The 21,298-nt window shown below is 39.1% G+C and overlaps 4 protein-coding genes across 5 annotated transcripts; 2 read left to right on the top strand and 2 right to left on the bottom strand.

The window, feature by feature from the left end:
* Nucleotides 1-627: 627 nt before the first annotated feature.
* LOC147287532 (uncharacterized) lies at nucleotides 628-3,491 on the top strand. The gene is made up of 9 exons (XM_086240357.1): nucleotides 628-859; nucleotides 1,000-1,118; nucleotides 1,211-1,325; nucleotides 1,406-1,467; nucleotides 1,625-1,676; nucleotides 2,031-2,142; nucleotides 2,411-2,509; nucleotides 2,590-2,717; nucleotides 2,838-3,491. Exons 1-9 carry the CDS (start codon nucleotides 684-686, stop codon nucleotides 3,469-3,471), a joined length of 1,497 nt encoding a protein of 498 aa, XP_086096483.1. The 5' UTR covers nucleotides 628-683; the 3' UTR covers nucleotides 3,472-3,491.
* Nucleotides 3,492-4,796: 1,305 nt separating this feature from the next.
* On the bottom strand, nucleotides 4,797-7,214 carry LOC147287531 (zinc finger CCCH domain-containing protein 40-like). Its single transcript, XM_086240355.1, has 3 exons — nucleotides 6,759-7,214; nucleotides 6,443-6,666; nucleotides 4,797-5,883 (listed from the first exon to the last, which is right to left on the bottom strand). The coding sequence occupies exons 1-3, from the start codon at nucleotides 7,131-7,133 to the stop codon at nucleotides 4,986-4,988; spliced, it is 1,497 nt and encodes a 498-aa protein (XP_086096481.1). The 5' UTR covers nucleotides 7,134-7,214; the 3' UTR covers nucleotides 4,797-4,985.
* Nucleotides 7,215-7,367: 153 nt separating this feature from the next.
* On the top strand, nucleotides 7,368-10,836 carry LOC147287530 (peroxisomal (S)-2-hydroxyacid oxidase GLO4-like). 2 transcript variants are annotated; one of them, XM_086240359.1, is made up of 12 exons: nucleotides 7,368-7,484; nucleotides 7,866-8,013; nucleotides 8,098-8,222; nucleotides 8,304-8,350; nucleotides 8,425-8,502; nucleotides 8,594-8,718; nucleotides 8,936-8,993; nucleotides 9,127-9,189; nucleotides 9,454-9,523; nucleotides 9,828-9,928; nucleotides 10,178-10,282; nucleotides 10,471-10,836. In XM_086240359.1, exons 2-12 carry the CDS (start codon nucleotides 7,871-7,873, stop codon nucleotides 10,648-10,650), a joined length of 1,095 nt encoding a protein of 364 aa, XP_086096485.1. In that variant the 5' UTR covers nucleotides 7,368-7,484; nucleotides 7,866-7,870; the 3' UTR covers nucleotides 10,651-10,836. The 2 variants fall into 2 exon arrangements, with proteins under 2 accessions (XP_086096485.1, XP_086096484.1); XM_086240358.1 differs by having other exon boundaries at nucleotides 8,933-8,993.
* A 223-nt stretch (nucleotides 10,837-11,059) lies between these two features.
* On the bottom strand, nucleotides 11,060-20,081 carry LOC147287529 (nuclear receptor coactivator). The gene is made up of 12 exons (XM_086240354.1): nucleotides 19,497-20,081; nucleotides 18,552-18,633; nucleotides 18,406-18,470; nucleotides 18,227-18,298; nucleotides 17,615-17,695; nucleotides 16,404-16,565; nucleotides 16,214-16,312; nucleotides 14,744-16,134; nucleotides 14,099-14,322; nucleotides 13,818-13,966; nucleotides 13,161-13,199; nucleotides 11,060-13,079 (listed from the first exon to the last, which is right to left on the bottom strand). Exons 1-12 carry the CDS (start codon nucleotides 19,656-19,658, stop codon nucleotides 11,532-11,534), a joined length of 4,074 nt encoding a protein of 1,357 aa, XP_086096480.1. The 5' UTR covers nucleotides 19,659-20,081; the 3' UTR covers nucleotides 11,060-11,531.
* Nucleotides 20,082-21,298: the final 1,217 nt, after the last annotated feature.

Genomic DNA, 21,298 nt, shown 5'->3' with positions numbered 1-21,298 from the left:
TAGTAAAATATTAATAATGTTCATCAATATTATAAGTTATAACACATTGATTGATTACATTACGTGACGGTATTTTGATTATACATAATAATTTCTCTGTATGTAAAGATGGCAATAGGATGAGCAGGTCAGATTTTCCAATACCATCTTTGCCCTACCCAATAAACAGGTTGGATTTTGCAGGTATCATACCCACTTAAATGGGGTAGGGCCCCACGGGTTTTCACGAACTGGAGAATTTTCTCATCCCTATATATATATATGTGAGATTAGTATCCATATTCAAAATTTACAAGTACTGCTATTAAGACCATCTTAACTGATTATTGTCTCACATTTATTAAAGAGATAGCACACCACATGATAAAATAAGTTAAGAAAATACCAATAGTTTTATTCAAAATTTACCTCATTCTAGCCATGCTACTTACTCTTGGCATTCTTACTCAAGAGTCAAGATATAAAATTTTTAATTACCGTTACTAAATCATGACCACAATCCCAACGGTCGTATTATATTAAACTTCCTTCTTTTAGGTGAATGTGCCGCGTGCTTTCACTCAATAAATCTCTCTCTCCCTCTTCTATCTCTCGCTCTCAAATTTTCTACCTTTTCCCCCCAAATAATACCCCAAGGGAACCCGTTTGGTGTTTAAGCAATCAACCAAGATCTAAACCCATCAATGGCTGGCCCTGAGCTATCTAAAGATCATGAATATGAAGAAAAAGGTGAAGATTTCTGCGACATTGGAGAATCAGACCCGGAATACGATTCGACTAAGCACCCGAGTTATAGTGATCTTGAAGAAACCCATGCCAAGTTCTCAAAGCTCTCAATCAAGAAAAAATCAAAGGCTCGGTTAGTGTCTGGTTTATCAGAGGGACATTTTATCTTAATGGGTTCTCAATTTCTTTTTTTTCTTGTCTTTAAATATTGATTTAAAGCCAGTAATCTTTGATCAAGTGTTGGAATTTAGATGGATGTTACTGCATTTGCAGTATTGTGAAGGATATTGATCTGGGTAGTGAAGCAGACCTTGATGGGGAGGAGGTGGTTGTCACTCAGCTTAATGAGAAACATGGGAAAAGCTTTGAAATGGTCCAAAAGATTATTGAAGGTACGCCCTTTTAAGCAATTTCAGTTTTGTCATGTTCAGTTTTTATGGTGTACTGATAGAACTTTGAATTTTCTGTCATTGTTTGGTGGCAGGTAGACAGATTGAGAAACTGACAGTGGAGCAATGTAAGCTCTACCTGAGAAAGAATGGTCTAAGACTGACTGGAAATAAAGACACCCTCATTCAGCGCATTAAGGAGCATCTAGAGTAATTTCATCCACTTTAGTAGCTTTTTTCAAGATATGATTTTGTTCCTTTCATTTTTCAAGTTCGTTTTTGTTCTTCAGGATTTTGAATGGTGGAGGTGAGAAAAAGTACCCCGCATCTAGCTTTGTTTTGAATTGTAAAGGTATACTTGCTAAGTTAATAGAATCATAATATAGTCTTTGCAATGATATCATTCATTGTGTATGCCTGAAGTTGTTTTCACTAAGATGGTGTTGTACATAAAAAGTATTTTATTCCTCTAATGTTAAAAAACTGAATTATAATGTGGCCTTATGCAGGGGATGCATGCAATGGCGATGTTGTCATGTTTGAACAAAATGTCTACGAAATGTAAGCCTTTTGTTTTTATTTGTGTTTCCTTGTTTCCTTTATCAGTTGAAGATGTACTAGAACAGAATTGGCTCTTCTTTTACAAAGTGAAAAATGTCTGGAATATGATTAAAGTAGTCCTACATGTAAGTTTGATGTACACGGCCATGTACTATGTCCATTATTTCTTATGACATTCAATGTATTTTTTAGTTGATTAAAAGGGCACCAAACTATTTTATACATGATTCTCACTAAGACATGGAATTAGGATGAAGATGATCATCACCAGTACTACTATCTCTATCCTACTATATTGCACAAATGTTTACCTGGACATTGAATTTCTATTCTTTATGCTTTTTATTTTTGCAGGTTTGACATAGCATCCCGGAGTGCAAGAGGCCCTCCATGCGGCACAAGGATTGTTGCAGGCCGTATTGTGAAAGAAAGCTATGGCGCTGCCAAACAGCAGCACACATTTACAGTGAGTGAAAGAATCTTAGGATTTCTTTTAGAAGAATACTAGTATTGAAAAAGAACCGCACATGATGACTTCCAAGTTATTTTTTATTGAAATAAAGATTTCTATAAAACTGAAGTGGGCCAAGTGGCAGTAAATTACTAAACACCAGATTTAGCTGATTCTAGATACACAGCTAGACTCAAATGAGCAAGTTGAGTGCACATTAAATTTTTCATACTTCTTTGCAGTTGCTTATGCCTGCAGTTTCTTTTTTGGCTATTCTGATCAGATTGAAGTACTCTGGAGCAAGGGGGAGAAACCTCTCCCTCCACTTCACCCCCTCCTTATTAAGGGTCGGAACCTTTATCGGTTGAAAACTTTGAGACAGGTCTGCTTTTAGTAATTTTTGTTCCTCGTCATCATTTGATGATCATTTTTATGATAATTAATTCTTGTTGTCAACTCTAGAGGTGGGAAGATGAAGGGGAGAGGCAGAAAGCTTTGATGGAAAAGCACTCAAGGGGATCTCTTGCTAGGTCTGAGAGAGAAACACGGATCCAGGAGAAGAAAAAGAGAAAAGTTCTCAAGACAAATAGGTATTGAATATGATTGCAATTGAAAGTAGTTTTTATCTCCACCAAATCTGCTAATGCTCCTAGTACCATTCAGTTATCCTTGTCATTACAGTTTACAAGCTTAAGTTGTCTGTACTTCAGGGTTTCAAGAAAGGAGGAACCAAAAAAGAACCAGTCTTGGTTTAACTCAACCTCAACGCTGAAATCATTGGTTCAACCTCAACAATCTGGTTCACATGTTAATTCAGAAATACCACCAAACCGACATCAACCATTTGGTACATCAGTTGATTCAGGAAATACAAAAATGGGACCTCCGAAGTTGGGATTTTTTACTCATTCAGTAAAACCAGCAACTCAAACTCACCAATCAAAGATTGCTGTCAATTCACAAAAACCAGCAACTATTGCTCCAGCTTCAAAGTCGAGCTTCATGCAAGATAGGTATTTCAACAAAGCTTCTCAGAACTTGGATGAGAGAAGGAATTCAAACAACACAGAAAGAGTGTACCTGAAGAGTAACACCTATGACAGCATGCCTATTGACACTATCAAGTTGCCACCACCACGTTTTAATGGGATAAAGGGGTTATCACAGAAGAGTCATCAAAGGCAGCCATTGACAAGCGTGAACCACTTTCTTCCAATGAGTCCACGAGGGCAAAAGCAGATATGCCGATATTATGCTCAGGGTAGATGTTATTATGGAGATAACTGCAAATTTTCTCATGAAATAAGAGGGGATTACAATGAAAGGAGGGAAGAGGAGAGGTGACCTCGTGCAGCGGTGGAACATAGAAGGGACTAGGCTCCGTTTGGTATTTGCTTATTTAGAGATAAAATCACTTATATTGACAGTAATTGATCCAAAGCCCGTTTGCTTAAGAATAAATAACAAATTTATTTCACAGCAGTGGACCAACCACAGATTTTAATAAGCTACTAAAAGGTAGTTTTTGAAATTCACTTTGAGGAGAAGCGGAAAGGAACCTGTGATGGGTTAATGAATTATTTGAAATACCCATATTGCCCTTGTTATTTCAGCGGTGATGGGCTTAACTAGTGTCTACCGATTTTACCATAGCGACTTATTCTCATTTCAAACGGTCCATTATTTTTATTTGGGACAAATCAGCCTATTGAACCATTCAAGGCATGCAAGATTCATTTGAACTATATTGTGTTGTATTTGGTGTGATGTAGGACTACAAACTTGACCTGTAAAACAATGTTTTCTTGTCCTTTGTAAGATCAGTAATCTGCTATCATATAATTCATATTGATAAGCTTCTTCGATATTATCTCATCTCAGCTGCAAATCAAAAGCTCTCATTCTCTTTCTCTCTTAAACCTCATTAAAGCAAGAACAAAAAGAACACACTAATTTAAATTATGCAAACACTAAACCCAGTTGACACATGCTTTAGTTTTGAATTTATATTCTTCAAGCTTTGAAAACCAAAAGCTTCATGTCACCTAAAGCATTTAAAGAGTGCAACTATACCCAAAATTTTCATTTCACTCTTTTCTCACTACACACCCCTAATAACTTTAAATTTTATAAAAGTTCTCACTACACACATTTCAAAAAACATGCAGAACGTGAGGACCAACCTCCCCCAGCCTCTACAGCCGACACCCACCACCATCGTCACTAGTCGTCCAACCCGAGACTGCGGGCACCCTCCCCCTCTCTTTCCCTCCCTCTTTCTCTCTCCCTCACTTTCTCTTTCCCTTTCTCTTTCCTTCCCCCTTCTCTCTTTGCAGCCCCTCTGTGCCGGACAGGAAGGGGAGGCCGACATGGAGGGGTTACAAAGAGAGAGAGAGAGAGAGAGAGAGAGAGAGAGAGAGAGAGAGAGAGAGGAAAGCACCGGTGGTCTGAGATTGGACCGCCAGCAACAATGGCGGCGGGTCCTTGGGTGGGTGGCTGTTCAATATTTTGTTTTAACTTAAAAAACCCAGCATCTATCTTATGCTTCCATCTTAGTTTTATCAGCTATTGTACACCGAAAACAGTAACAGAAAACAAATTTTCATAAACACATAACCTCATTATTAGCCACAATTGTAAAGCTCAAATCATAAATAAAATGTGTGAAAGACTGTGAAGGCACCAGTATTAACCTGCTATATAATAAGAATGATCCTTAACCGGGAAAAAAGGAAAAAAAAGGAATGATCCACAGAAGATGTAGATTACTTTCCTTCATCTAGAATTCAAGGCCAGTTTGGGGCAAATAAACAAGTTCATATAACAAAAATTATTAAGACGACAATACAAGGGCAGCATCACTGCTGTGACGACCCCGTTGGTGCAGACCCAGACCCAGATGGTGTGGACCCCGAAGGTCCAGAACTTGAGGGTGCGGATCCTGATGGTGTAGAACCTGAGGGTGCAGACCCTGGTGTCGCAGATAGCTGGTACTGTTGGTTCATTGACAAGGACAGTGGTGGGGGTCCTGCAGCATGATATTGCGGAGGGTATTGCTGGTAAGGTGGTGGTGGAGGCGGCATATACCCATATGGAGGAGGATAAAACTGCTGTTGATATTGGCCATGTGGTGGAGCCATGTTTTGAAAAGCATAATGCTGACTATGTTGCGGCCTCTGTGGACCAGAATTGTTCTCGCCTGACCCTGCAGGCCCACTAGGAGCTGCATCCTGGGATTTAACAACGGCACCCATTCTTTGAGGGTCCATTGATGGATAAAACGATCTCTCCTGTGAAGGTGGAGGTGGGATGTTATAGTAGTGCACTGGTGCAGATTGGTCTTGTAATTGGTTCTGCTGCTGGGATATGACTGCTCGAGGCAACAACCCACTATGAGTCACTGCCTTCTGCCTAGCTTCATCTGTGCCCTCTGATTCTGGTTTTGGTGCTTGCGGCCTACCCCACATTAACTTCAATCTCAAACCCTTTATCACCAGTTTATTAGAGAGTTCCTCTGCAGCCTTTTCTGCACCTTCTCTTGTTGTGTAGGTTACAAAAGCACATGCTCGTTGGAGCACCATCCTAACGGATTCTATTTCACCGTGAGCATAAAATTGATCCCTCAAATCCTGCTCAGAAACTCTCGCATCAAGCCCACCCACGTATAGGGTTCTAATGCTTTCATCCTCAGGAGGTTCCAGGGAGGGCATCTCTCCAGCCTTGTTAAGTAGCTTCATTGCCACTGGATCATTGATTCTGCAGATATTTAAGACGAAAAATGAACATCACAATTCTCAAACTTCAGAAATCCATACATTATAGTATGTGCATGTGCTAAGTTGTGACTGCAAGATTAGGGAGGGATATAGGTTTGTTAAAGCTATAGTATTGGCTGAAAATGCTAGCTAGACATTGCAGTAGTACACTACACTCCTATCACCTCCCAAGCCCAAAAAGAAGCTTCTATCTTCAGAATATATATATATATATATATATATATATCTTTGAACTCTAAATTACTGAAACAGGAAATATAAACAAAATAACCAAAAAGGAAAAAGAAACGGAATTCATCTACTTGCTCAAGCAAAGTAACTACGTCTACCAATTTTCTATAAGAATTTCCTCCCTAACAAACAAAAGGTGGAATTTCACTTTGAGCAAATAATTGAGTGGAAACCATTACACATCAGAAACAGTGATCACCAACAAACAAATTCACAAGTTTTAATTCACCAACAAGGGTCCGTAACTATAACCACAAGCATAAAATATACAACGTTGAAAAAGGAAAAGTATGAAGCATTGGACATACCCATAGTAACGATCCTTGATGTTCTGCTGCGACAACTCCCCAGTAATGGGCATCTCGTGCCTGTACGGACACTCAGCACCTCTCGTACACTCACCCCGAATGTAAAAACTGCAGACATGCGCTCTGTTCCTCTTGTAATACGGCGTCGTCCTCTGCAGCTTCAGAATCGTATCATTCGGCCGCGCCTTCCCGAACGAAGACTCGTAATCAATCCCCGCCCTAGCCTGCACTCCCCAAAACCAAAACCAAAATCAAAACCTCGAAAATCCGAAACCCTAATTAATCCAAAACAGAAATTAGATTACGCTAAACTCACCTTGCGGTCATGCTCCTCGGCGAAGAACTCGCGGTTCACATCGCTCTTGGGAATGGAGTCGTTGGAGTCGATGGCGAGGGCGGTGTCGCGGACCTGGACCGGGAGGCCGTACTCGAGGTCGAGGAGGCAGACCTGGCAGACGTTCTTGAGCTTGCTGCAGGTCTGGCAAATCTCGGCCTTCTTGAACCGGGCGTCGCGGCCGGGCCGCCACCGGAAGACTGTGAAGGGGCGCGTGCAGATCTTGCACTCCTTGTCGTAATCGGCGCGCGTCATGCGGACGTAGGGGTTGTCTCCGAGGCACGACTCGCAGATAATCGGGAAGTCCGAGCGTTCCCAACCGTCCTTCTCCACATCTCTAAGCAACCTGTGCGCCATTGTTGAGAGAGAGAGAGAGAGAGAGAGTGACCTAGAAAACAAAATTTCCCAATTCCCTCGCAAAATCGCTTTATTACAGTTTCGTCGGTTTCATTCGGGTTCCGGGTTATCTTTCTGTTTTTACCGGGCCCCACCCACATATTTAAGTAATTTAAAAAAATTTCTAGAAACCGACGAAAGTCCAAAAGTACATCTGTACAAATAAATATCAGTCCAAAACTCCAAACTAGAGTACTAAATCTTACAGAAAAGAATTCAATTATTGAACAAAGAATTTATAGTCTCCAACAATCAGGTTGTGCAAGCTCTTCAGAAAAAACGAATATTGGGTTTTCCAGCTCTTAAGTGACGGTATGTGTAGCGTGTTTTTGGTTTGAGATCAGCTTATTTGATTACTATGTGAGCTTGAATGGACATATATTCCGGTGGGTCATCATGGTTTCTTGTCATAATTGTTGATCAAAAAAATAAGCAGTTCTTAGTTGTTTTTATGCTAATTGTGAAGTATTTTAGTTGTGCACAATTTGTTCAATAGACATATATAAACAAAAATTCAGTTGTTGGATTAAATTTTTCCCTTTATTTCCCTCTGAAGTGCCCATTTTTAGATTGCAATTCTTGAGATTCTAAGTGAAACCCATAGGCTTTTTCTATTTAGACATTTAGGTGGTACCATCTACATCTAGGATAGGTTGATTGAAAGTTTGGATTGATTAAAGTTAATGTTTCCAGGTTAAATGGCATCTGAACCAGTCAATGTGAATGAATTCCAAGAACTGGCTAGGCAAGCCCTTCCAAAGATGTTCTATGATTTCTACACTGGGGGAGCTGAGGACCAGCACACGCTAAAAGAGAATGTGGAAGCATTTCGCAGAATCATGTAATGTGTAAGCCTGCTGGTGATTAATGTAACATAAACAAATGGTATGATTAAGTGAGTGATTTCTCTGTGCCTTTCTTCCAGGTTGCGGCCTAGAATTCTTGTAGATGTTAGCAGAATAGATATGTCAACTACTGTATTGGGTTACAAAATCTCAGCGCCTATAATGATTGCTCCTACTGGATTGCATCAGCTAGCACACCCTCAAGGTCTAAATCGTCTTGCAAGAGTTCCCAGTTGAAATTGGTTGCAAACACTGATTTTTATTATGCTCTTTTTGTTTACTACAGGAGAGGTTGCCACTGCTAGAGCAGCAGCTGCGTGCCACACCATAATGGTATTCTTATGACATGTATTGAACTAAATATTATGTGTAGTTAGGTGTTTGAATTGTGGTATTTTTCATTGTAGGTTTTGTCCTACGCGTCTACCTGCACCGTGGAGGAGGTTGCTTCCAGTTGCAATGCTGTTCGGTTCTTTCAATTATATGTATTTATTCCCTCTTGAGCTCATTTGAAGTTCACCAGTCAATTTTTTCTTTATAACAACCTTTCTTCTTTTATCCATTTTCTTCGAACAGGTTTACAAGAGACGAGATGTATCCACTCAGATGATTCGCAGAGCTGAAAAAAATGGATACAAGGCCATTGTCCTAACTGTTGATACTCCGAGACTTGGTCGAAGAGAGGCAGACATAAAGAATAGGTCAACGTCATCCCAATTTTTCTTGTGTTCTGTTTCTCCATGCTATGCAATTTATTGCTTTTGAAGTATGATAGAACTTGCTTTATGTCATGTGGATAGGACAGAAACTTTTCTGTGTAATATCATTTATGCCAAATCTTGTTTTGTCAACTTATGTGGTGCATTGTACTATATCTTATGCGCTTCATTTGAAACATGACTGTGACAACTTCGGCAGAATGGTCGCACCTCAGTTGAAGAATTTTGAAGGCCTTTTATCAACTGCAGTAGACTCTGTGAGTGGAATAGAGAGAGACCGAGAATTCATTAACACTTTATGACTGTATGCTGATAAAAATAAGTTTTGTTAGTCTGCTGTATGATCTAAGTGAAATATCATGCTTCTCTATGTGCACGTACACTTTGCAGGATGAAGGATCAAACTTGGAAGCTTTTGCCAAGGAGACCTTGGATGATTCTTTGTGCTGGAAGGTATAAGTCAGTAGACTCTTCTGATCACATGGTCTTAGAATATTTTGGAGACGTTTTTTCTCTGAGGCTTATTTTATCTTTCCCTTCCTCGGGACTACACTATAAAGGCATGATTTATACAGATTCTATTCAGTTGTAACTTTCTGTAGAGATTGAGGCTATAATATACCATTGAAGTGCCAATCTCGTATACTCCTTTCTGTGCGTGTGTGCTAGCTGGTTGCTTTTCTTCTTGAATGCTTAGTTATTGCATCACATCTGCAGGACATAGGATGGTTGAAATCTGTTACAAACTTGCCAATTCTAATCAAAGGGGTACTCACTCATGAAGATGGTAAGATCAAGGCTCCATACCTTGATATCTTCTTATCTTTACCTCTTGTAAATATTAACTGATAAAGGGAAAGTTCAATTCATGTAAATGGAAAAAAATATAGAAAAATGTTCACTTCTCCAGAATTTCAAAGCATGGGAGTGCTTTTGTTAATCAAACATTTGTTTAGTCTTCAGCATTTTCATAAGTGCTGGATCATGTCATGTTTCATAAGTCATAATAGTCTATGGAATTCATTGGCTCGACTCTTGAAGTCAAAAGTTGACATTAGCCCTTCGGAATATTTGATGTTCTACCATTTCAGCAAGAAAGGCTGTGGAAGCAGGTGCTGCTGGAATTGTTGTCTCTAATCATGGAGCCCGCCAACTAGATTATACTCCTGCCACTATTTCTGTCCTGGAAGAGGTAAAACTCTATCTCTAATTCCTCATTTTGTCGGTGTAATTGTAAGACACAAATTTGGTTTAACTTCCACATGGCTAAGATTGTTTAAACCCAAAATAATATCTCAACAAAGGAGTCTTTAGAAGAAATTGTGCCATTCTGAAATAAGAAGGAAGCTTATTTTTTAAGTTTAGTTTAGTTATTTCTATCCTATTTTCTATTACAATGCTGCTGGAATTGTTGTGTCTAATTTTAGTTTTCTAATTGCAGGTGGTTCATGCTGTTGGAGGGAAAGTTCCTGTTCTCTTTGATGGAGGAGTACGGCGAGGAACAGATGTCTTCAAGGCGTTAGCCCTCGGCGCACAAGCTGTCCTTGTAAGATCTCCACCCCACTGTTTAATCATCAAGCAATCAATCTTCTGTTACACTGCTTTCTCTAGTTCCTTTACAATGTAGTTCTTATTGATTATGCTAAAATGTGAATACCATCCCACCATCATGTGCTCATGTAATCACCATTATTGGAGGTCTTTTATCATTGATACATGCAAATGTTGCTGCAGGTTGGAAGGCCTGTTATCTATGGCCTTGCAGCAAATGGAGAAAGTGGGGTGAGAAGGGTCATGGAAATGCTGAAGGATGAGTTTGAGCTCACAATGGCCCTTTCTGGCTGTCAAAGTGTCAAGGATATTACCAGGAGCCACGTGAGAACAGAGTCTGATAGACTCCGCTCCATGCTTTAGTTTATTTTTCATGCATCAAAATAACATCTGCAGAGAGATGGACGAGATTCACGAGAATGAATTCATCCATTTAGTTGTGAACTGCAAATTCTAGAACAAATTTATTGTAATGTAATTCAACTAGGGAGAAGAACCATCTTTGGAAATTTTGTATGCAACTTACATAGCTATTACTTATGCACTGCATCCCAATTGTCATTGTCTACTCAATTTCAGTAGAATCATCAATCATGACATAGTAACATTTCCAGACAGAAATATAAATAAATAAATAAAAAGCAACAAAAATTGATATTTTACAATCACATGGCACTAGTGACGATTACATCAAGCTACATTGAAAATATCATATTGTCTTGGGTTCTCTTTTTCCCCTCTTCTTAATAAATGAATAAAGAAAGAAAGAAAATGACCAAAAAATGCCTTGATAAACAAATGAAGACCAGAAACAATTGGTTTACCTTCACAAACAAGACTACTTAGACATTACAATCTGGATTCCAGCATACATCAAATTTTATGAGTCAGATAAACATTAACCAATTTCTCAGAATTATACACTTTTATACTGCACAATTTATCTTGAAGGATCTTATTCCGCTGCACCCGTATAAATTATAGCTCCAGTAAAAATGTTGACCCTCCCCAGGAAGGCGACATCAAGTACTAAAATAATACTTCTTCTGCCCGACATTATTGAACAAACTATAAAAATGTTAATGCCTAATAATTCTACTTGCTGATTTATCTCTCTGAAATTCAAAGCCAATTCTTGCTCACAACATCAGCTTTGCTTCGACAATTCCTAAATTTGTGGGGGAGGCTTATGACAGGAGCAGCTGAATCATTAACTGCAGAGAACACGCCCAAGTGTTTATTAACTATGCATTACCAACAGAGTTGCTCTTGTTTGCACCTTGAAGGTCCATTGGAGAATTTGCAATACTACTAACTGAGCCAAGTGTTTGAGAGCTCAGCTGTGGGCTTGCAGGACAAGCCTCTGGATTACCAGCACTCATGGCATGGATTGCCCCTGAGCTCATCTGCTGTGGACTCATAGGAGTTCTTTGGCTCATTTGCTGTGGGCTAGCCTGCTGCTGAGTTTGCTGACTCAGTTGTGAAATTCCCATAGTTGAGGGGGATCCCACCTGTGGTGGTGAAACAACAGCCTGTAGTGGTGAAGTTGTTTCCTGCTGCTGTTGCTGCAACTGCTGTAATTGTTGTTGCTGTAACTGTTGCTGCTGCAATTGCAACTGTTGTTGTTGCTGCTGCTGCTGCTGTTGTTGTTGTTGCTGCTGCTGCTGGTTCATGTACATATTCATCCCTGCCATCAGCTTCGGTGGACCCATAATTGGTGGTGCCTGTTGCATGGGACTCATGTTAGCTCGGTTCAGAGTCTGACCCATCATGGAGAGACCAGAAGATCCCGAATGCATCTGTCTGGCTCCTGACATCCCAGCTATGCTTGACTGAGGGCCCCCTAACATGCTTCCTCGGTTCTGTTGCATCCTAAGTTTAGACATGAGAGCAGCTTGTGTTAATCTTCCAGATTGAAATTGCTGGCTTAATGCATTGCTAATGTTTGAGGCCTGGCTTAAATTCATAGGATTCTGACCCACATTTCCCATTCCAGAAATAGGTGTCATGGGTGCTGACATTCCAGTTCCTCCTATTCCCCTTGCCATTCCCATGGCATTGCCAAGGCCTGAAAGCCCAACCATGTTATTGCCTAAGCTTCCCATTCCCATAGCCGTTCCAAGTCCCATCATCATTTTTCTCTGCATTTGCGGCTGCTGTTGCTGCTGTTGTTGCTGCTGCTGTTGTTGTTGTTGCTGTAAAAGCTGAACTTGCAGTGGAGTAAGCTTATTCACCATGTGATTACCTAACTGCATGTTGGAATTCTGCCCAATTGCATTCAAGTGTGAAAGTGGATTTGCTGCAAGCATTATTGATCTCTGGAGCTGGGGATGCTGCGGTTGAATCAAGGAGTGTTGGCTTTGCTGCTGCTGCTGCTGCTGCTGCGGCTGTTGTTGTTGTTGTTGTTGTTGTTGCTGCTGCTGCTGCTGCTGCTGATGTTGCTGCTGCTGCTGAAGTGATGGTTGTGACTCCAGCTGTTGTGGACGTGGAGGCACTGAAGTCCCAGACACCAGCCCTTGAGACATCTGTAAAGCCTGAGGGTTCCCAGGAGGTAGCATCCTTGTGCTTGGCAGAAGGCTCTGGGCTGGATTTAGGGATGCATTACTACCATTCATTGCCTTAGCAACTTCATTGGCTGACTGACCTGAAACTGCTTCTGCATATTGTTGCATTTCAGCTGCTGAATTATTACGAGGCAGTCCAGCAGCATTTGATTGATTGCCTGGGATGACATTCATGCGGGTTGGCTTTGGTTGAATGTGATCTTCCACAAGATATCCATCATGTACCATCTGTATAACTAGATAGCATAAATCACAAAGAAAATGTGTATACTAAGCTCTTAGTTAACTTCAAGACCTTCTAAAACATACCAGTGAACGGAACTGTGCTGCAAGCAAATCCGCCAAGTGCTGTTGCAGGAATAAGTTACATATATGTGTCAGCACAACAGAAAAATATAAGAAAGGTTAAGTATTGAGAGTTCAAATTGCTGGAGAGCAATATAATTCCAGCTACTAAAATCTTTTGGGGTCAAATTATCCCCTGATATAGATTCCAGTCAAGCTCAAGTATATAATTAAAGCTACTACAGAATGCTGTGTATTATGATCTGCTGTATGGTAACGAATTAATGTGAATGCCGCACCAAGCTTCATGGTGCAGAATGTTGAAGGACAAATATAATAAGCATGGAGCAATGAATGGAAGAACACGTTTGGAAAGATCACGTTAAGAATATACATGCAGGAAATCCAAGGAATAGCAGTATAGCACCAAGGGGATGACTTGAAGGGGCCAAAAAAAAGGCAGTCTGAAAGAGGGATGTGACAATGAAAAGAAACAAAAAGCAAAAAGTGAGAAACCACAGAAGACAGGTATTTATAGGAATTTATATTTGAGAAAATGAATCTTCAGTAAGATAGGGTCACAGGAAAATTTGTTGATTGCCTCAACTGGTAATAGGCTGAGTGCAATCAAACAAGAAGATCACCTCAGATAGCAAATTTAACTTGTACAATAACACTTACAGTATTGGGCAATGTAGAAAGATAATCCTCAGCAGCCAGAAATTGACCATCCTCTATTTCTCCATAGTACATTGCTACGGTACCATCATTTGGTTTCTCTGACATGATCATCCTAGTTCGTAACTTCAAAACATCAGACACAACAGTTCCTGCAGAAACAGATGCGGAATCTTAGACAAGGGAAAGATTCTACTAGATGTCATAAAATAACAGAAAATCTGGCCCAAAATTTGAATAAATATATCAAGGCAGAAGGCATATATCTGATTAAAATGATATACCTTGAACTATGCGCTCGGACTGCGCGAAGTTTAATATTCTAGTCTTGCAGATATTCATGCTGCCACCAATGAGTGACTTTGATAAAGGCCTCACACATGAATCATCTTTGAAATCCTCGTTAGTGGAAGCATTTGAGAGACAGACCCGAAGATGTTGAGCTGAATATGTATTTGGCTTCCTAGAGTAGTCATCAACCTTATTCTTTTTTCCGTTGAGTTGATACCTAAAACAGAAATCCAGACAAAAAGAATCAAATCCTGTTATTTCTATAAAGTTGACTAAGAGGTCTTTCCATACCAAGATAATGTGATCTTAAAATTTGTCCTGACAATTTTGCAAATTATAGAATACTTGGGTTGCATGTCAAGTAAACAAAAAAATAGGAAAAGGGAATCATGTAGTCAGAGTGTAAAATCTATAAATCTACAAGAAAATATTACCTGATCAAATGCTTACAATTAAGGTACATTTAAGAAAGAAAATTCCATTTCTATCAAGGCTTTCATGCTCTTTTGTAGAGTCATGGAGAGGGGGAAAAAAGTGCTTGTGATATAGTACAAAAAATGGTCAAACAAATTCACAACTATTACCATATTATGAATAAGATAAAATTATTATTCAAGGTAGAAAGATAGGGAATATACTTCATGGTCATCTTTTCGATTAATGAGAACCTTTCGAGCATGTTTTGATCAGCCGAAGATGGAGTTCCAACAGAAGGACTGTTCGCATTTAGTGGAACACTTATATTACTAACGCTAGCAGGAGATCCAACACCACTCATTGCTGAGGTCTTAGGGAGGGAATTTGATTTCCTCTTTGCAGCAACTTGGGCCTGGTGTTGCCGTTGCATAGAATCATTAGCACTGGAAGTCAAAGATGGGGTTCCAATAGCAGGAACTGAGGTCATTGCTGACTTCTCCTTTTGTGATACCCCAAAAGCAGCAGTTGCTGCAACTGCTCCAAAGTGGGGTCCTACAGAACCAGTAGAAAATTCCCCTGATTTTGATGACAGTGGGGACTGAACCAATGCCCCAGAAGATATTCGGGGACTTTGTACTAATTTTCTTTTTTGGATTTGTTCATCCTTTCTTGCATCCTTCTCAATATTCTGACCAAGATTATTCCAGGATGTCTGAGAAAAATTAGATCTCATGAATGCATGCTGCGGTATTCTTTGCTGAAGTCGTGATATCTGCGGGTCAAGGTGGCTTGTTTCTCCTTCCACCATCTGCATATCATTCTTACTCCCACTGAGCTCTGACCCATCTGCTTTACCTGTCTCAAACTGCTCTTCCTTGGTACCATACCTCATGTTTTGCTGTCCTACAGCAAATGGCATTGTCCCAGCATCCTGATTCAGTGACCCATCAAACACCTGGTGGGAAAATTTCTGAATGCCTGTATTCGAATACTGAATTCCTTTGACCATTGCTTGCTGCTGCAACAATGTATTCTTCCAATTCATATCTGATCCGTGGAAGTTGTCTATATGTGGTCCTATTTGCTGATGTGGCGTTCCATCAAGGCCAATAGGGGTGGGCCTTGATCTCTTATTAAAAGTAGACAAGGGTGACATTTGCCCATCTTGATGCTCTCTCTTTCCATGAAGAGAGGCATTAACATTGTCAGCATATGAGATCATCATGTCCTGCCCAACAGGAGAAGCTGATGCATTGACAACAGGTCCTGATCCATGGTCCTGCATACTTCTTGGGGTCCCAACCCCCATTTGATACCTTGATTGGTTGGGTACTAAATGTGGTGCTGGAACGGAAGCATCGGGCATAAAACTCTTAGATCTTAAGGCCAGCATGTTATTTGGACTCAAATTTTGAGTGGTCAAATTTTCATGGATGTGGTGTGTCATCATATTGCCAGAAAGAATTCCTGAATCTCCTAACCTACAGTTAGAGCTTTCTGGAACTCTATCTATGCAAACTTTCTTTCCATGTGTCTTGCTATTAGATGTGACAGTAACTTCTGGCATCTGCCTCAACCTCTTTCTCCGGATACTAGTCAAAGCCAAATCGAGCTGCAAACACGAAGTTCGATATGGTTAAAATGCAATCAGCTCATCCAGATGAAGAACATCAAATCAATCTCTTAATTACCTTTGTGGGAACTGGATTCTTACAGAGCCTGTCCAACTTGGGAGTTGGATCTAGATGAAGTTGTGGTTGCAAAGCTTTCAATATCCGGGACTCCACTTCCTGCAATTTAAGGTGAAGTTGACATCAAAATTCAACATATGCCAGAGATCTGTCTGGGAAAGATGGGAGATATCAAGATCAGGGTACTTACCATCAGATCACCATAAGTCCAAGAATTATCCGAGATCAGTGGGATATCCTTCACAACATTTTCCAATGACATTCTAAGGCTTACTTTATTTACAATAAGAGATCCATCAGTAGGCGGACTACGAGACCCTTGTTCAAAAGCACATTTGCGATAATCTCGAACCTGCAAGAAATCTCAAATAACAAATTTATAAAGACCAAGTATAACTAAATAATAAAAACTTAATATCCAATTGAACATCTTCAATGGTATGATTGAAAAGTATACGTACATCTTCATTACAACCATGTCAACACACTTTTGGAAGAAACTTGAACATTTAGAAAGTTAGACCAATCATTAAAACATGGTTTTAGCCTTGTCCACTTTGTCAACTTTCAATGGTACAATAAATTTTTATATAAGATAGGATCCTTCAGTATGATATTCATGCATGGAACCTATCCCCCCTCCATTTTCAATGATCTAAATCTCCAAGTGATCATATAAAATTAATTAGGCTCTACCACTTTTCCTGATAATTAGTAATGCTTCATCTAAGGTTGCCCAAATCGGAGGTACCACCCAACAGGAAGAGAGCCTACTAAGACTAATATGGGATATTTATGATACTACAATAATTGACTATTTCTAAAGATTATTAAGACATATTATCAGAAACAGATTGAGCACGCTTCAACAATTTCATACTTTATACACGGATATGATTGCTTAACACATATAATTTCTTTTTCAGAAAGGAAAGCAAATTTGTAGATAGAGAACAGAATTACAAAAAGATACGGACAAGAATTTGGTATTCCACCAATATAAGACCAACTAAAAAATACAAAACAAGAAAAGTCACACTTAATACAAAACTCCAGCCCAACCAAGGTGAATTACACCAAAGGGAACATCCTTAAAGTGCTTAGACAAAGATGGCAGAAGGAGACCAGAAAATTAATTTTCCCAAATAAAACTCAAATCCCTGTTCCATCTTCAAAAGTTCTTATGTTTCTCGCACACCGCACAGCCCAAACAGAAGTTGACTCTTGATACAAATACGGTTATCACAATACAAAGAACTAGTATTATTTGCTTATTTGATAAGCTTACTAATCACACTACTTTTTCTTTCAGTGGGAATACTATTCACTCGACCTTTTTTGAAAAAGAGAATACTATTCACAGTACTTAATAAAGGTAATCTTAAGGAAAACATAACTCACCTCACACACAAGTGTTCCATCAATGTACTTGCAAGGTATATCATCTAGAATATCTCCAGGCAACCGGCCAGACTCAATTGCCTCCAAAAACGTTTGTAAATAGAAGAGGAAAGAAAGATTTAGTATAAAGAAAGCAAGAGTAAATAAGAAGTAAGAAAGTCCAGACAGTATTTGTGATGCACATGACAAGAACTTATAGGTGACATAAAGTGACTGCTAAATTATTTAAATTCAAATAAAAAAAATGATGAAGCACTTTTTCTCAAATCCCGTATTTCTTCTTCTTTCTTTCATTTTACTTTTTTTTTTCTTTTTTTTTTTTTGTGGTTTTACACGCTCATTCCATGTAATACATATTTACATACTCTACATGTCATGGTCAAGTCCATTGACACATGGATCTAAAGAAAGAATTTTATCAACAGTCAGCTTTCTGGAGTTAACTGAATTGATCAAACAACAAAAATTTTATATCGAATTTCTCAATATATGAGCTTGCTACCATACCAGATGCATGCAACTAGTTGATTTCCAAACAAAAAACGCAACAGTCTAGCAATAACATGATGCCTAAAAGAAATAGGGGGGAAAGTCAAATGACTAGACATTTACCGAGAAGAGAGTTTCTGATGTCCTATCATACGGGTGCAACAACTTCGGAACATCTTGATGCGCACTCTCATTCTGAAGATTCATACAATACATAAGACTTTAAGAATGACAAATAAGAGGTAAAAGAATCACTTATTCTTCTTCAATCATATACATAAATTAATTTCTTTTTAACAAACCTCTGAGGGTTTTCCAATCGAATATCCATCCGGGAAGAGGTTCAACGTGAAGGAAACTTCATTCTCTGTCAGAAGGAAGGGGAAAAAATTAAATACGAACAATGACTAAGCCCCCAAAAAATAAAAAATAAACAATTGCGACAAACCTGCAGATATGAGAAGCCCTTCAGAAGACATTGATGAGCCAGACACCCCGGCCACACTCTCACTTCTCTCAATGACATCACCCTATACAGTAGGTGAATCCAATTTGTCACAAAACAAAAATAGAAAGCAGAAGCATTACATCAAACCCTCTCCTCATCCTCCTTATTCAAAGGATATCTAACTACAATCATAGATTTGTGCTTGCACATTCCATATCAGAGCAAGTAAAAAGTTGTGTTCTTTCTATTTCAGTTGCAAGAAAACAGAAAAATAATATAGATTCCGTACCTCCTGTCATATGTTCCAAGGAAAAATTAAGTTACAATAATCGAATAGCTGTACTAGACTATTAGCCACTTTCTTTTTTGGTCTGGACTATTAGCTACTTAGCCTAGGTTTATTGATCGAAATTGTCACCTCTTGAAATTTCCCAAGTGCCTCAGCAATTAGACAGAACCCCCCATTAATTTAAGTATCCGTATTTGTAAAATAAAGAGTTGGGTCTAAAGTTTTTACTTTCAGCATCCAGTTTCCACCCAAAAGAAGAGGAAGAAGAAAATACACCATGATTAAGCCAATTATTTAAATTAAGTCTCAGTAGAGTGCATAAGACATACTTTGTGCAAAACCCAAATGCCAAAAGATCTAAAAAGTTAAAGGCTTTTATGTCTCGTCTTTCCTATATACTTTTGAGCAACCAAAAACAGCTCCAATAGTCATGCAAGCAAAGCAACAAATTAACCCCCCATTTGATTACTGAGAAAACAAAAATAAAAAAGAGCCCAGAAAATACAAGAAAATAAGTTCAATTTTCACTCTCCAAAGTTCAATTACTTGCTATATACACACACACACATATATATATATATAACAAGACCCAGAAATTTAATTACTTTCTTGGAAATGAATCACTCATTTTCCAATTCACCAATCTCAAATTTTACCTCGCGCTTCCGAGGATTGGATTCATTTCTGGAGACAAGTCGGGAGCTGTTCCTGGAAGTCTCGGACACGTTATCGGCAGCAACAACGTTGGTCTCGGATTGGAGAGGAGGCTTGGGGCGGAACCTAGTACCGGTCTTTGAGACCTTAAACGAGACACCCATGATTGGGTTTTTTTAATGAATTTCGAAGGAATTGAGGTTGCTGCTGTTGGGATGGAGGTGAAGAGCTTGGATCATAGGAAAGTGGGGAAGAAGGAAATGGAAAGGTAGTTGGGAAAAACAGAAGAGAAACAAAAACCCTAAGAAATTCGTGTGTTTTTTTCAGTTAGTTATGATCATTGATTCGTGAGAGAGTTTACAGAAAATAGGAATGAGAGAGAGACACGCGGGGAGTTCTGAGGCTCAGAGAGAGAGAGAGAGAGAGAGAGACTGAGAATGAATGTGAGATTTTTGTGTATTTTGGAGTTTGGTTTTTTTGGAGTTCTGAGGTTCAGAGAGAGAGAGAGAGAGAGAGACTGAGAATGAATGTGAGAATTTTGTGTATTTTGGAGTTTGGTTTTTTTGGAGTCGGACCCAATGACAATGTGTTCCCGGTTCCGTTTCCGTCTCAGTTGCTTGCTGTTGTCTAGATTGATTTATATAATCGTTGATCCTTATCTATGGCCAATTAAATTAAATGAGTTCAATTATAACAAAGAAAATAGAATTGAGACGGTGGACTCTATTATGAGCTTATTTAATTGGACATAAAGACAAAATTGTTCCTCAAGACTCAAACATTGCTCCACAACCTCCACATGGTATGCAAAGAAAGTCTTCAGTATCAAGGTCGAAAACTATAAAAGTAAACTCATCAAATTCAAAGATTAAAAACATGGACCTGGATCCTCTACCCGTTTCTCTCTACCAGACTGTACCATGCTTTTAATCATAGCCGTTTAAAATAATCAAGAGACAAGATTGCGCCACGTGTTTAAAGAATTTATTTTACTTAATTTTATCTCCGACGGCATGCCTGCCACTGCCCTCACCCTCCTATTTTCTTCTCTTATCCACCCTCTTCCCTTCATCTCCTCTCTCAAATTTGACATCTCTGGGCTCACCATTGTTTTGATGAGCAGACCCAAGGCTTATACTACAATCTCATCATCATCGTTGAAACCAATCCCTTCAATTCCAAGACCCCTCCCACACAGTCAGAGCTCGAACAATCACTCTTAGTCGGAGCTGGAAGGCGTGGGGTGAAGGTTTGGGATTTATTCCAATTATGCAAAACTGGTTTTTTTTTTATTAGATCAGAGACCTGAATTTTTTGATATCAGTGAGTGCCATATATGCCATTTGGGGAGGTTTCGTCTGTTTGCTTTTTCCTGGGTAATCAAGATTCAAGAAAAAATTTGTGGGTTTTCAATGCCAATTGTTGTTTTGAATTACTGGTTCTGGACAATGAATTAGAGTTTTATGAATTAAAGTCTCAATTAATTCCTGTTTTCTTCAGGTGCTGCCATTTTTGATATAATTATCCTGTTAAACTGTGTTCAAGCTTTAGGGATAAAGACACTATGTTGTTTCTGGTGAGGAAGAGGCGGAGGGGAAAAAAAATGGATATTTTAACACGTGGCACAATCCTGTTTCTTGAGTATTTTTAACGGCTATGATTAAAAGCCTGGTACAGTCTTGTAGGAATAAACCTTGTAGAGGATCCTGGTCCTAAAAACATATAGGGTTTTTCTAAACCTTAAACCTTTAAACACGTATGTGCATAGTCCGAGGTATGCATGTTAGATATTAGGTTTTTTCAT

Source organism: Dryas octopetala, chromosome 4, assembly GCF_963921425.1.
Source record: "Dryas octopetala chromosome 4, drDryOcto1.1, whole genome shotgun sequence".
Taxonomy (NCBI): Eukaryota; Viridiplantae; Streptophyta; class Magnoliopsida; order Rosales; family Rosaceae; genus Dryas; species Dryas octopetala.
Note: the sequence above shows the minus strand (reverse complement) of the source record. Positions and strands in the feature narration are given on the sequence as shown.

Coding starts and splice junctions, on each gene's coding strand:
- LOC147287531 (XM_086240355.1), bottom strand. CDS start 7,133: ATGGCGCACAGGTTGCTTAGAGATGTGGAGAAGGACGGTTGGGAACGC. Junction 6,667..6,758: donor CCGAGGAGCATGACCGCAAG/GTGAGTTTAGCG, acceptor TGGGGAGTGCAG/GCTAGGGCGGGGATTGATTA. Junction 5,884..6,442: donor ATCAAGGATCGTTACTATGG/GTATGTCCAATG, acceptor AAATATCTGCAG/AATCAATGATCCAGTGGCAA.
- LOC147287529 (XM_086240354.1), bottom strand. CDS start 19,658: ATGGGTGTCTCGTTTAAGGTCTCAAAGACCGGTACTAGGTTCCGCCCC. Junction 16,313..16,403: donor GGACTTATGGTGATCTGATG/GTAAGTACCCTG, acceptor CTTAAATTGCAG/GAAGTGGAGTCCCGGATATT. Junction 13,200..13,817: donor TTTCTACATTGCCCAATACT/GTAAGTGTTATT, acceptor TTCCTGCAACAG/CACTTGGCGGATTTGCTTGC.
- LOC147287530 (XM_086240358.1), top strand. CDS start 7,871: ATGGCATCTGAACCAGTCAATGTGAATGAATTCCAAGAACTGGCTAGG. Junction 8,994..9,126: donor TATCAACTGCAGTAGACTCT/GTGAGTGGAATA, acceptor TACACTTTGCAG/GATGAAGGATCAAACTTGGA. Junction 9,929..10,177: donor CTATTTCTGTCCTGGAAGAG/GTAAAACTCTAT, acceptor TTCTAATTGCAG/GTGGTTCATGCTGTTGGAGG.
- LOC147287532 (XM_086240357.1), top strand. CDS start 684: ATGGCTGGCCCTGAGCTATCTAAAGATCATGAATATGAAGAAAAAGGT. Junction 860..999: donor AAGAAAAAATCAAAGGCTCG/GTTAGTGTCTGG, acceptor CTGCATTTGCAG/TATTGTGAAGGATATTGATC. Junction 2,143..2,410: donor AACAGCAGCACACATTTACA/GTGAGTGAAAGA, acceptor TATTCTGATCAG/ATTGAAGTACTCTGGAGCAA.